General features: G+C 37.4%; 1 protein-coding gene across 3 annotated transcripts in view; it reads left to right on the top strand.

The window, feature by feature from the left end:
* Positions 1–15,291, top strand: part of CLASP1 (cytoplasmic linker associated protein 1) — a 357,318-nt gene that overhangs the window by 199,754 nt on the left and 142,273 nt on the right. For all 3 annotated transcript variants that reach the window (XM_036744771.1, XM_036744772.1, XM_036744770.1), the window contains exons 9-12: positions 156–311; positions 4,742–4,815; positions 10,881–10,973; positions 14,198–14,343. In XM_036744771.1, coding sequence (XP_036600666.1) covers positions 156–311; positions 4,742–4,815; positions 10,881–10,973; positions 14,198–14,343 — 469 coding nt within the window. The remainder of the gene's footprint in view (positions 1–155; positions 312–4,741; positions 4,816–10,880; positions 10,974–14,197; positions 14,344–15,291) is intronic.

Raw genomic sequence — 15,291 nt, 5'->3', positions numbered from 1 at the left:
TTTCCCTCTTTGACAGATAGGAAATGGTTAAGTGTCTTGCATAGGGCCAAACAGCCCAGTAAGTGGCAGAGTTGGGATGTAAATGCAACTTTTCTGACTCAAACTCTCGTCCATTTAGTTTTTATGTTTTTTTTTCTTTTCCCCATTCTCTTCAGATAAGAATTTTGATGATGAAGACTCTGTGGATGGGAACAGGCCTCCTTCAGCCAGCTCTTCTACATCTTCAAAGGCCCCCCCAAGCTCACGAAGAAACATTGCAATGGGAACCACTCGCCGCGTTGGACCTGTTGCTCTAGGATCTAAGTCGTCTGGTATGAGTATAAGTCTCCTATGTTTGGGGTGAAGTAGTGAAAATTTTTGTTAATGATGATAACTCCTCCTTCCATCCATCAGAAGTTGTGTTGGTCATCTGAAATAAATTGCAGCTTGTGTTTAATGAATTACGTTTGGGAAGGGGACATGTTTAAGTGTTTAATTACTTTGGACTGTATATTCTTCTCCTGATATTTATGACCAGAGTTTACTTATTTTTCTTAAATATAGCTATATGGTAAAATTAAGCCATCTGTTTGTAGCAAAAGGGGCCCTCACATAATTTTTGTTGTTAAATTGTGTCTAACTCTTTGTGACCCTATTTTGGGGTTTTCTTGGCAAAGATACTAGAGTGTTTTGTCATGTCCTACTCTGGCTCATTTTACAGAGGAGAAAACTGAGGCAAACAAGGTTAAGTAATTTGCCCAGGGTCACACAGCTAGTAAGTTTCTGAGGCCAGATTTGAACTCAAGAAGAGGAATCTTTCTGATTCCAGGCTGGAACTCTAGCCACTGTGCCACCTAACCATCCCTCCATCCCCACTCCCACCCATTCTATTTATTTTTAGTTTGATAGCCAGAAATAAGTTAAGGCCTTCCTTCCCAGTCTTGGAATACTAAATTTTAAACTTTTTTAGTTGCCCTCTTTGTCCCTTCTGGAAAAGCTTTTTAAATATACAGGGTCTGGTTCCAAGAGAATCTAACTTTATTTACATATGTATTCCAGCCAGTTATTCTTACATCCAGATTTCCTCTGTCTCTTCCTGTTCAGGCTTCTAAAGCTGCCACTATCAAAAAGCTGTCCTTTACCTTCAGGGGTTTGGAGGTCAGAGAGCTCATAAAGCCAGCAATAGGCTGACTTAATCTGTCTTTAAGGCAGGTCTGGGATGAAACTCTTTGTTCTCTTAGAAGGATTTGAACTGGACTCAGTATTCTCACTGTTCCCTTCTTCTATGCAAAAAGGTACAGAAGTAGCAGAAAAGAAAAACGTTACATGAATTTAATAGTAATTCATAGTTGGAATTTGAACCCAGGTGCTCTGACACCACATCTAGTTATTTTTCCACAACACCCCTCTCAAGAACTTTACCATTGACCTGCCAGTATTGAGGTGGAACAAGGAGGGTTGTGATATGTAGAGGTGGGTAGAATGCCTACCTACATTGATGAAATCATGAGATCTTTTAAAATTTGAGAGCAAATAAAATGATTAAATGATGACTGAACAAATTGTGGCATATTTGAATTGGAATACTATTGTGCTGTAAGAAATGATAAAAGATCATTTCAGAGAAACCTGGAAAGACTTGTATGAACTGATGAAGAGTGAGATGAGCAGAACCAGGAGATCAGCTTGCTGTAAGGGGGCAAACTATCCTGCCTACTACACCAAATATAAGGGGGCAGATCTGTTCTGCTCTAATTATGCCAATTGTGGGGTGGCATACCCTCCAAGAGAATACTGAGATACAAAAGAAAGAGGGGTATATACCAGCTTGGATATTAATATGTTTTATTAGGGTTAATTAGGTTAATTGGAAGAGTATATTCAGAAGAGGCCAGTCATCCTGGGCAGCCTCAGGACAAAGTAACATCATGGATCCCCGCATCAACCCTAGGCCAGGTCAGGTATCATATAGAAACAGAACAAAGAAGGGACATTGCCAGGTGTGGCTCAGGGTCATGTGCAAGTGTTCCCATGGGTTAGTTGGAACTTCTTTTGCTGTTTACATTTACGCAAAGTAGTTTTCATTCTCTCATAGGTCACATTCCCATTCTGGCCTACCCCCATACACTTACATTGTTTCAAAAAAAAAAAAAAAAAGTTTTTGGAAGACTTAAATTTGATACAATGCAATTATCAGCCTCTGATGAAGAATGCTACCCACCTTCTGACAGTGAGGTCAATGGACTAAATATGCTCATTGACATGCACTTTGGACATGGTCAGCATGGGAAACTTTTTTTTTTTTTTTTGCTTGACTATTTAGTTTGTTTCAGTGGGGTTGTTTTTCATTCTTTTTTTTTTTTTCCCTAATAGACTGGGAAGGAGGAAAAAAATCCAAAAGCTTGATAATTTTTAAAAAATTGAATAATTTTTTTAAAAGCAAGTAAATAAAATACTTACTATGTATAAAAGCCTGTGCTAGGCCCTTTGAGGAGGAATAAGATAAAAATGAAAAAACCATGTCTTTGTTTTTTCCTTCTCTGCTATGTCTTTTTTAAATCTTTTATTGAGCCACTGATTGGAGGCTCTTGAGTCCAACCCATTCATTTTACAGATGGAGAAACTGAGGCACAGAGAGGTTAAGTGACTTACCCATTGTTCTTAATACCTTTTTCAGAGCAACCTGGGGAATAGATACTTTATGCCTACCCAGAGATCTAGTCTTCACTTTTAGCCACTGCTACGATGTTTTCTATGGTTTAACTTTATTGATAGTTATAGATTCAACCTCAATTCTGCAAAAAGCTTCAGATTTTGACCTCAGTTATTGTATTTGTTTTTGTGAGGCAATTGGCGTTAAGTGACTTGCCCAGGGTCACACAGCTAGTAAGAGTCAAGTATCTGAGGCCAGATTTTGAACTCAAGCCCTCTTGACTCCAGGGCTGGTGCTCTATTCCCTGTGCCACCTTACCTGCCCCTGACCTCCTTTATTGTAAAAGTTAATCCCCATCCTCCTGTTATCCGACAGGTGGGCAGTAGAACAGCAGATCTTGAGTTTCCTCCTAGCTAATTGTTTTATTCATTCATTCATTTTTGAAGATAAGTTTTATTGATGCCTTTTGTATGTGGAAACAGTATTTTCTAGATATTAATCACTTTCCTTCATAACAGAGAAAAAGGAGTAAGCTAAAGCAACCTATGTAATATCCCTGACTTATAATATATACAACATCTGTCCTTCACAATCCCCTGCCTGTCTCTTGAGGGATGAGAAGTATGATTCATTATCTTTTCTCTGGGACCAAAATTTAGCCAACTGCTTTAGCAGAAATCAGCTTAGCACTGTTTTCCTGCCCACTTTCCTTTAGCCCTAATTGATTCTCAGTAGCCAGTTAATAACTTTCTGGCAAGGGAAGCATTGATGCCCACTGCTGAAAAAAATTAGCAAGGTACCACCTCCGAGTATATTTAGCATATGAGAAGACACCAGTTACAGGGCATTGTTAACTTTAAGACATAGATTAGGACTTTTTTTATTGTTCTAGTCATGGAGAAATGTGAAACGCTACTGAATCACTCGTGTTTCTGTGACATAGTAGTGGCTTTGGAAACGAGAGTCCTTCGGTAATTCATTGGAAGATCATCTGAATCCTTTTCTGTCTCCACCTCAATTCTACCTGCATTCTTGTGCACTTTATACTACAATTTTCATCATTGCTTCCATTCTCTTTCTTTTTGGGGGACTCAGCTGGGACAGAAGTATTTATTTGCCTTTCTGTTATAACCTGTTGGTTCAACTTTAATTGTAAATAGTATATGTAAGATTGAAAGTTGGTATACTGAAAAGAACACTGGTGGTCAAGAAACTTAGATCTGAATTTGGCCTTTTCCACTAACTAGTTGTTTGAATTTTGCAAATCACTAAATTTCTATAAATTGTAATCCTGAAAGCTATAAAGATTTTGGATTAGATTCGCACTGAGATTCTGTGCCCTTTAACAACTTGCAGAAACTATACTTTAGGATGAATTAAAATTTGGAAGCATTTCTCTTGATTCTAAAGTATAAGGAAGCACTAAATTTCGAAAAGAAATAATTTGTCCAGAAAGGAAGGCATCTGACATACAAACAAATAAACAAAGAGAAGCCCTGGAAGGATTAATGCAGACTTGCTTCTTTACCTAGGGCTTGCTCGTCTAGGGCTATGCTCTGTAAATGAAAATTTAAGGCAGTTCTCAAGAATCCTTCAGAAACTGAAATTTTTAAGATCATTAGGAATTAAACATCTCTGTCATAATTTAAAACTTGAAAGAAGACCGACATGATTCTTTAGCAATCTTTGGCAGATTTTGTTGGCTAAATTTTTTTGATCCTAGAACTAGACCAATGACATAGTCTGATGTGTGTGCTGAAATGATCCGTACAAAGGTTAGTCTAGGTGTTTGTCATAATGTTTGGAAATTAATATTATTATAGATGAATTGAGGCTGTTGAAGCCCAAACTCTCACAGCATAAGCAAATATTCTTTTTTAGGCAAAAGCACATCATTGTCCAGTTATATTACAGTAACCTCAGTATGCTGAATTGTGCCTTAATGTCCAAGGACAATACCATGTGTTATGTCTTTGACTCATTATGTGTATGTTTAAAAAGTCTTAACTTGTATTATAGCCACATTTTTCTTAATGTGGTTTTGGAATCCTGATATTAATAAACACTGGCTTGATTTTTGATTGTTATAATAATTTTTCCTTCTGTCAGCTACAAAAGAAGGAGCTGGTGCTGTTGATGAAGAGGACTTCATTAAAGCATTTGATGATGTACCAGTAGTACAGGTGAGTAGTGGTGATTGAGTGTGGTGCATAATAAAAGTGGATTTGTTCTTAGAACTCTTAATTTCTTTTTTCTTCTTTGGAAGTCTTAAAAAAAAATAGTTTAGAGCCCTCTTTTCAAACAAACCATACCCCATGCCCTTTATAGAATCAGGTAATGAATATCAAGAATATTGCAAGAGGAGGAAAAAACTTAGGTAGACCCCAAAAATAAATGAGGATTTTGGAATTCAAAATTGGAACAAGAAGGAAAAGTGAAAGTGGGGCCTTCTTGGAGCAGTAAGATGTGCAGAAGGGAGTGCTTCTACACCAGAAGCAAGAATTCCTGGAAATACATAGCACAAGAAGAGAAACCATATATAGGAAAAAATTTAAAACAACCTAATTTTTCAATAGGATGTGAAGAAAGAAGATTCTTAAACTCTAAGAAATAGTGTGTATATACAAACTTATACACCTGTGTTTTGAGGGATGTTGCAAATTAACTTGAGGTATTCTGAAAAGTTTTGGATTCCTGCTTAATAAACAGACTGAACTTAAGCTTAATCTATTTTGTATCTCACACATTATAGTGAAGTCTAGTGGAAAGAATTTGGGACTAAAATTTGGTAGACTGAAATTCTTTCATTCTTTCGACTTTGTTTTATTGTTTCTTGTTGTCTCAGGGGAGTTGTTAGCTTTCAGTTGCCCAATTCCAATTTTCAAGGAGTTATTTTCTTCAGTCAGATTTTCTGCCTCTTTTTCTATTTGGCCAATTCTGCTTTTTAAGAAGGTTTTTTCTTCAGTAAATTTTTGTGCCTCCTTTTCTATTTGGACTGTTCTGCTTTTTAAGGCGTTCTCTTCTTCAGTGAATTTTTGTGCCTCATTAAGACAATTGTGTTTTTTAAGGTGTTATTTTCTTCAATTTTTTTGTGCCTCCTTTATCAAGCTGTCAATTTTCTTTTCATAATTTTCTTACATCACTCTCTCTTCTTTCCCCAATTTTTTTTCCACCAGTTTCATCTGTTTCTTTAACTCTTCTAGGAATTCTTGTTAGCCTTGGGTCTATTTAGCATTTTTCTTTGAGGTGTTGTTTGTAGTTGTTTTCACACTGTTGTCTTCTTCTGAATTTATGTCTTGGTCTTCCCTACCATTATAGTAGTTTTTTATGGTCAAGTTCTTTTTTTTTGTTGTTTGTTCATTTTGCTAACCTATTTGTTGACTTTGAACTTTATGTTAAAATTGAATTCTGTTTACCCAAGGGTAGGGAGGCATTATCCCAGACATCAGGACTTTTCATGCTACTGTTTTCAGAGCTAGATCTGGGTGGGTCTGCAAGATTTTGGTTGTGTGATCAGAGGAGAGGTGTGAGTTGCTGCTCTTCTGGTCTATGTTCCGATTGTTACCCAGGAAGAGTCCTTGGTCCCCTGCAGCCACAAATGCTAATGTATCTCTTTGTCTTGCAACTGAGACCAGGGCTCTTGCTTCCTTGTGAGCAACTACCAGCATTCACCTCCACCAGGATCCAGAACTGCATATGGGCAGTAGAATTACTAGTCGGTGCCAGAAAAAGGTCCCCTGTAATCTCCTTCTGATCAGTTGTCCAACTCCCCTGGGCTGGGAGTTCCTGGAAGCTGCTGCTACTACAGAAAGGACAGCTTCAGACAGGCCTCTATCCCAAGTTTTCTTAGGCAGAAGAGTGTCTCACCCTGACCTTTTGTTGGCTCTGTTGCTCCACAATTTTATTTGAAGCATTATTTTAAAGTTGTTTGGAGGGGAATGTTGGGAGTTCAGCTTGGCTGCTGCCTCTGATTTGCCATAGACTGAAATTGTTGACAGATTTAGCCCTTAGCAGGTGTCTCCCCTTCTCTCTGTCCTCAATTCAGTTATCTTTCATATGGCTGGCTGACTAGTTTTTCTCATTCATAAATATGGTAATATCACTCCTATCACAAATCTTTCTATATTTCCCTGTTGCTTACTAAATTCATACTACTTAGCTTGGTATCAAAGATGCCAACTCACCACAATCTGGCACCATTTTTACCTTTCTGAGATAATTTCGCACGTAACTGCTTCCCTCTGTGGAGTCTGTCCTTCAGCCAAAATTGAGTATTTCCACTTGGCTGTACATACCTAGGGCTCACCCAAGTCCATGCCATTGCTCATACTACTCCCAATAACTAGAACATTCCTAGTTCTCTTCTTTGCCTGTCAAGTTCCTATCTATCCTTGAAATCCCCTCTTAAATGCCATTTGCTTCATGCAGCCTTTCAAGGTGTTATCCCGAGCTCCACTGCTTCTGTAATTATTAGCTTTTTCTCTCTCCAGGCTTTAGGGTAACACTTTGCACCTTTGCTAAACACTTATCCTTTATCTTTTTTATTATTTGTGTATGTATCATACCTGTCTAGTAGATTATCAACTACCTGAGGTCAAGGACTGACTTATGTAAACTTGATTTCTTCCCCAGCATTAAGAATTTAATAAATGTTTATTGAATCAAGCTGAGTTTAAATTCCAGCTCTTCTACTAGCTAGTTGTGTGGTGTTGACTGTGAGTTACTTTCCCCATCAGTTGAATGAAAATAGATCTCTTCTGTTCAGCTATTTATCACCTCTCCCACAAATTAGCTCTCCTCCAAACTGCTATACTGTCTATTGCCTGTGTTCCATATGTGTAGTTTATGCTGCCTTGTTTTGTTAAATATTTACCCATTTGTAAACACTTTTTTCCTCAAGTGGATTTTGAACTCCTTAAGTGCAGGTACTTTGTCTTCTAAGTCCTTAGGCACCCTACACTAGTTGATTGACCATGTAGTGTTACTGTGAAGACAAAATGAAATTCAGACAGGAAACTATCTTTGAAAAGTTGAGACAGGTTAATATGGTTTATATTAACAACACCCTTTGTTTCACAAATTGCCGTGGCCAAAGAATTTATCAATAAGTTGCCAGACAGCTGCTGCTGAACTTCCCTTCTAAATAACAGATAGATAATCTGGGCCCAGAATTCAACAGCAAGAGGAGAGTGGGTTGGATTGCTTTTGAGAAACTGCAGGATTTTTTAACGACTCTTGGCTTCTCCCTGAAATAAAAAGGTCCATCTTTCTAACCCCCCAGTTTTTTTTTTATCGAATAACATTTTTTTAACCTGTTGTAATATCAGATTAAGTTGGGACTTTTTTTTTAACTGTTTTAGAATGATAAATTAAGTGTCTTTGAGCCTTACTAGGTGCAAAGCCCCAGGCCCAAACCCCTGTCTACTAGGTGCTAAGCCTATGTGGGTCTGAAGCCCTCAGGGTCCTAAGGGGAATTGCTAAGACCAGAGCAAATAGTAGCAGCCTAAGTTCTGGTGGCTCAGATGATTGCTAAAGAGTGTGTAAAAAGAGAGAACAGAGCTATTTGCTGGGGGCTCTCACTCTTGGAGGTGTGTTGATGTGGAGAGTCTGGACACCTGTAGTTAGGAGGCCTCCAGCTTGTAAACCTGAATGTTGGGACTGTGTTAAACCCTGGTAACCATGCATTGAAATTCGAATCAGACAAGGTCTGTCTGTTGATGTTTGTAATTTGTTTGTATTTTCTCTGAAGTTCAGGGTGCTGGCTTTTTCCCCTGAACTGAATGAATGATATTTGTATGTTGGATTGAAATAAGATTGTTAAACCCCTTAATGCTACTTTCCTTAGTAAAGCAGATCAAAAGAACCTGTGCTGGCAGCATTCTTGTTGGTAGGGTTGTGTTGGTCTTTCACCGCCACAGAAGCTGCTAGCTGAATTGTTGCAGCACCTGTTTACCTTTTTATGCTTCTTTTTTGAGTCTTGTATTTGAAGACCAAATTTTCTCTTCAGCTCTGGTTTTTTCATCAGGAAAGTTTGGAAAAAATTGCTGGTCCAGATTTTTCCACCAAAAGATTATGCTCAGCTTTTCTGGGTAGTCTATTCTTGGTTGTAATCCAAGCTCCTTTACCTTCTAGAATATCATATTCCGAGCCCTCTGATCCTTTAATGTGGGAGCTGCTGAGTTCTGTGTAATCCTGCCTATGGCTCCTTGATATTTGAATTGTTTCTTTCTGGCTGCTTACAGTATTTTTTCCATGACCTGTTAGTTCTGGAATTTTGCTATAATATTTCTTCAAATTTTTATTTTGGGATGTCTTTAAGAGGTCATCACTGGATTCTTTCAATTACTATTTTAACCTCTCGTTCTAGGATATCAGGGCAGTTTTTCTTGATGATTTCTTGAAAGATGCTGTCCAGGCTCTTTTTTTGATCATGGCTTTCAGGTAGCCCAGTAATTCTTAGATTATCTCTTCTGAATGTATTTTCCAGGTTAGTTGTTTTTCCAACAAGGTATTTTACATTTTCTTCTATTTTTTCACTCTTTTGATAATTGATGTCTCATGGATTTGTTACCTTCCACTTAACCCAGTTCTAATTTTTAAGGAATTATTTCTGTCAGTTAACTTTTGTATCTTCTTTTCCATTTGGCCAATTCTACTTTTTAAGGAGTTGTTTTGTTCAGTCAGTTTTTGTGCTTCCTTTTTCAAGCTGTTGACCCTTTTTTTCATGATTCTCTTGCATAACTCTCATTTCTTTTCCAAATTTTTCTTCTACCTCTCTTATTTGATTTTTAAAATCCTTTTTAAGCTTTTCCAAGTGGACTTTTTGGGCTCTGAGACCAATTCAGATCTCTTTGAAGATTTGCATGTAGGTATTTTGACCTTGTCCTATTCTGGGTTTGTTTTGATCATTCTTCTCTGTTGTTATGATAGCTCTCTATGGTCAGGACTCTCTTTTGGTTTTTGCTTATTTTCCAGCCTATTTTGTGAGTTGTAAAGTTGAGCACTTCTCCTGGGGTACAGGAGGCATTGTCCCATTCTTGCACTGGGGCCTGTTCACTGACTTTCTGCACCAGGGCCTCTGGGAATGGCAGCTTGCCCACTGCGCTGGGGTGGGCTAGCCTAGTTGTATCTGTTGTGTTGGGGGTTCCAGAACTGGCAGCTTTTCCGTCGTACTGGGGTTGCAGACCTGACAGCTGGTCTATTGAACTAGGGCCTTGGGTGCTGATTTGTGTTGTAGCTAAGAGCCTCCCACTGGTTTGCCTGGATACCACCTGTGTTGAGCTGCACTTCCCTTTTAGCTAAGTGAGGTAAACCTTTCCTGTAGTCCTACTCAGTTATCTTGGCTTGGAAAATTGTTTCACTCTGTCTTTTTGCATGTTCTGTCGCTCCAAAATATGTTTAGCGCTTGATTTAAGGTTGTTTTTCAAGAGATAACTGGGGAGAGCTCAGGTAGCTTCCTGGCTTTTCTCTGCCATCTTCCCCAGCATTTTTTACTAGTGAGGTATGGTTTTGAATAATGAAATAGTACAGTTTCCAAAGACTTGAAGTTCAATATCACCATGATCTTTCAACAGAGAGGTGTCTAGTGGGCAGAAGTGTGCAGTAGCGCATTTTGAACCAGGAATCCTGCAGGATAAGTGGGGTAAAGTATATTATTGAAGAAATTTATGATTGAAAAAAGCTAGCCTGATAATGTGGCAAAATTGAGGGTTAACCAATGGAACGATTGTTCTTCATTGGTATCTTTACAATGTCAAAAGAATTCCAGGAAGGCCCTAGTATGTTAGGTAGAGACTTGTGGTGAACTTAGGGGAAAACTTGGCTAAGAGCCTCATGGGCAGTCATTTTTGGTTTGTGATCTGCGTCATTGAAGAGAATATCCACACTTATAGGATCACAGATCCATAGAATATTGGAGTGAGCAAAAAAAACTCAATTCCTTATCACACATACTTTTTTCTTCTTTTTTCTCTTATATAGCCAGAAATTTGTTAAATTTTCAGTAGTGTTTGATTGTGATAAGGTCAAAAAACTTAGGAAGCAGTTTAAACATGCAGTTTAAAGACACATATCACATCATTCTACCTCAAATTGATCTCTTTAGCACTTGGATTTTTTTTAAATGATAATTTTTTTTGTAATCCATGCGTGTTTCTTCTTCTCAATTGGATACAATTGAAAAATAAGCTTTGTCTGGTTATGTGAATTATCTTACAGGTTGATTATACTTTTTTTTTTTAATTTACAGATTTATTCCAGTCGAGATCTTGAAGAATCTATAAATAAAATTAGAGAAATCTTATCTGATGACAAACATGACTGGGAACAGAGAGTAACAGCTGTAAGCTTTTAACTTTGATATAATTGCTTTTTAATCATGCTCATTCATTAAACTTTGCCATTATTAAAAACAAACAGTAAATAATGAATGTTAATAGCATTTTCCACTATAAATCACTGTTGAACTAGGATTGATGTTTTTGGTGGGGGTGTGTGTGTGTGTGTGTGTGTGTGTGTGTGTGTGTGTGTATGTATGTATTAATGTTTCTTCTCTCTTATACCCACCTATACACATGTAAATATACATACTACATTATAATGTTCTGTGAGTTTTAATAAGATTACTAGTTCTTTATCATATCTGCTTTTAGTATCATCTTTTTTCTGTAAATTTAATACAACTCAAGACCTTTAGTATACATTGCCCAGTTTCATTTCTTCTTTTAGTCAATGGGCTAAAATTTTTTTAGTAAGCACTTATTATGTGCCAGACACTGTGTTTAGTGCTAGGCATTCAAAGAAAGGTTAAAAAAAAACAGCCCCTGCTCTCTAGAAACTCACAGTCTAATGAATGGATAAGACAGTATGTAAATATGTAGGTACATATAAGATAGATAGATATAGATATATACATACACATACACACACATATGCATATGTGATGGAGTTATGAAAATGGAAGGCATTAGCATCTTGGCCGGGCAAGGGGGAAGCCCTCTCCAGAAAGTGATATTTAAGTGTCTTGAAAGAATCCTGAGAAATTCGGAGTTTGAGTTGAGGGGCTGCAGGGGCAGAGCATTCTAGGCATGGTCGGCAGCCAGGATAAAGACACAGAGACAAGAGATGGAATGTCATGTCAAGGCACTCCCAAGTAGGCCAATGTAGCTGAATCTTAGAGCGTATGGAGGGGAGTAAGATATATGAAGGCTGGAAAGGTAGGAAGTCCTATGGTTATGCTAAACAGAGTTAATATTTGGTCCTTTGGATCATAGGGATCCTTAAGTAGGGGGAGTTGACATGTTCAGATATGTACTTTAGAAAAATCTCTCTGGCACTTGAGTGAAGGATGGATTGGGGTAGGATAAATTTCACAGCAAGGACACCAGTTGGATCTTAGTGTAGTAGTCCAGATGAGAGATGATGAGAGCCTGAATTGGTTTGTGGCTATATGAGTGGAGAGAAGTCTACAGGGATGTACGCAACGGATGTTGTGAAAGTAGAAACAACATGATTTGGCAACTAATTAGATACATGGGGTGAGTAAGATTGTGGAATCAGGGATGACTCTGGGATTGTCCTCAGCAATAATAAGCAAGTTTGGAAGAAGAGTGGGTATTTTGGGGGGAGTGGAACTAACGAATTCTGTTTTGGACATGTTGAGTTGGAGTTGCTGTTAAGACATCCAGTTAAGAGTGATACAAGAGGAAATCAGAAAAGTGTTACTATAGCTCAGTTAGGAAGAAAAGAGCTAGAGATTTGTACAAATGCATATACACATGCATGCATGTATATAGTACTATACACTGTGTATGTAAGAAAATATGTATTATACATACATGCATACATACGTGCATGTACATGTGTAGAGACACATTCCAGGTGTGTATATATACACATCCTAGATGTCTATATGTACGCATCCTAGATGTACATCTATACGTTCTAGATATGTAGTCTAGATAATGTTATAGAGATCTAGATATGAACATATGTTTAGTACATATAGAATATGAATACACACACACACACACGATATAGTTGAGGCAGCTAGGTGGCACAGTGCTAGATCTAGAATCAGGCAAACTTGTGTTCAAATGCAGCCTCAGATGCTTACCAGGTGTGAAACCCTGGGAAAGTCACTTAACCTTTATTTGCCTCAGTTTCCTCATTTGTCAAATGGGGATAATAATAGCACTTCCTCCCAGAGTTGTTGTGAGGATCAAATAGGGTAATACCTGTGACAGTGCTTAGCACAGTGCCTGGTACATAGTAGGTGCTACATAAATGTTGGCTATCGTTATTTAGGTATAGGAATTAACAGATATTGATCTGTGTACCTACAACTGTATCTGTTACGGGCATCATTGGCATAGGTGATGATTTTACCTCATGATAGCTAATGAAACCAATCAAGTAAGACAGTATAGAGTAACTAGGGAGGAGGACCTTGGATAGGCCTTAGGGTCCAGTGGTTAGGTGGAGAACCAGGAATGGAGACTGGAAGGAAGAGTCAAACAAGTAAGAGGAGAATGAGCAGAAGGGGAAAGAGCAGTGCTGTGACAACTTAGAGAAGATAGAGCATCCTGAAGGAGAAAAGGAATGAAAGTGTCAGGGGCTGCAGAAAGGTCAGTGAGGATCAAAGTTATGAAAAGGCTGTTAGATTTGTCCATTAAGAGGACAGTCCCATTGAATGACAAGGGTAGCAGTCGGATTGCTGAGGTTTTTAGAAGAAAGTGAGAGAAGAAGAGGAGTTACCAATTGTAGATGACTTTTTCAAGGATTTTAATCATGAAGGGGAGGAGAGATAGAGTTTGATAGCAGGGATCAAGTGATGGTTTTTTAAGCATAAGTGAGATGTTGGTATGTTTGTGGGCAGCAAAAGAATCCAGTAGACAGGGAGAGATTGAAAATAAGAAACAGAGTGGGGATGATCGTTGACAGTCATTTCCTACACAGGTGACATTTTGATTTCTGACTGCACTCCTTTCTATATTATAGATCTTTCCCCCACTTTAATAGTGGAGAAAAGTAGATTAAGTAGTTTAAAGAATTTATAAGAGTTGAGCCAATTAGGTGACACAATAGGGCCACTTGAAGCTCAGGATTGGTGAAGGACTATATTTTACTTGAGCAAAGCTGTTTAAAGATGATTGATCACAACGGTGTTATAAATGCTACCTTCTCTATTATTTGAAGTCGGCTTATCCCTTCAGTTAGAAAGCTGTAGGACAGTAGATATTTATTTTCTTTAAATTCACTTACTGCTTGGGGGGAAGATTCCACTCATTTTACATGTCACATTATGAAGCATAGAGCTGTTTTGAAGAGTTTTCTGGGGCTTTAGTAGGCTGACCATCTGACCAAGCATCCTCTTGTTTCTAAATTCATTTACTATTTGGGGCATTTAATACCCACTAACATTTAGCTACTTGAATTCTTATGCTAATAGTTTATTTCTCAGCATTTTCTAGCCCAAGTCCATTTAACACCAATTTTTTTCATTGCTGAATGTATTCAGTTTTGAGAAATGTTTTATATTTACCTAAATCATCTGTCTGCTGTCAGCTGAAAAAGATTCGATCATTACTTCTGGCTGGAGCTGCTGAATATGATAATTTCTTTCAACATTTGCGTCTGTTGGATGGAGCATTTAAATTATCTGCTAAAGACCTGCGGTCTCAAGTTGTCCGGGAAGCTTGTATCACGCTGGGGTAAGAAATGCATTCTTCCAGATTGTTAAATGTTTCATAAATTTATCTTGTAAGAGTATTCCATGGGATGTTATTTGTGGAATCTCAGAAATAGGCTATAGCTTAAACTTTAGTTACTCTCCAAGGCTCATGTTAGTCACACTGTTTTCAGGAAGTATTTCTTAATGCAATTATATTTATATAAGTAGTTACTTAAATGTGATTTCATGGAAAGAACTGGACTCTGAAAGATTTATTTTAACTATGAAAGGACGTTTTTGGGATTTTTATTAAAATGGGATATATGCAGTATTCTAAAATTCCCTTGTCATTTTTTGCCTAACAATTACATTGACTAATTTAGATGACTATTATATTCTTCTTTTTATTTCACATGTATGTTGTAGTTTCCACTTTCAGTTTTGGAACCAAATTATGTACTACAATAGTTAAGAGTTCTCTTTAACATTAAACCGTCAGATTATAGTTTTACGGATTATAGTAAGTTTCACTTTCTATTACTTTATATGACCAGGGAATATAATTTTAGTATCTGTATAAATGACATTTCTGTAGTTACCTTGTAATGAGTTTTTTTAACTTGGTTAGAACTGTCAAATCAATAATCATTTTTTAAGCACCTACTATGTCTCTGGCGCTATGCTAAAACATAGTACAAACCAATTTTGCTTACCTTCCAGAAGAGATTCTGTCTAATATACTGTATAGTTTTCTTTCTTGTGATGTGTATAATCCTACATTTTATTAAAATAGTTGGGCTACCAGCTAGGTCCAGAAAAAAAGCCTTTTTCCCTTTCTTGTCATTATCCATTTTCCTGTGTACACCTCTCTTTCTTACTGCTTTACTTATTTGTTGTTTTTTACTTTAGAGATTATGACAAGATAGTATCTATTTCTTGCTTGAAAAAGTCCTAATCTTAGGACTTAGAAAACTCATTAGTATTTTAT

Source organism: Trichosurus vulpecula, chromosome 2 (genome assembly GCF_011100635.1).
Source record: "Trichosurus vulpecula isolate mTriVul1 chromosome 2, mTriVul1.pri, whole genome shotgun sequence".
NCBI classification, from domain to species: domain Eukaryota; kingdom Metazoa; phylum Chordata; class Mammalia; order Diprotodontia; family Phalangeridae; genus Trichosurus; species Trichosurus vulpecula.
Note: the sequence above shows the minus strand (reverse complement) of the source record. Positions and strands in the feature narration are given on the sequence as shown.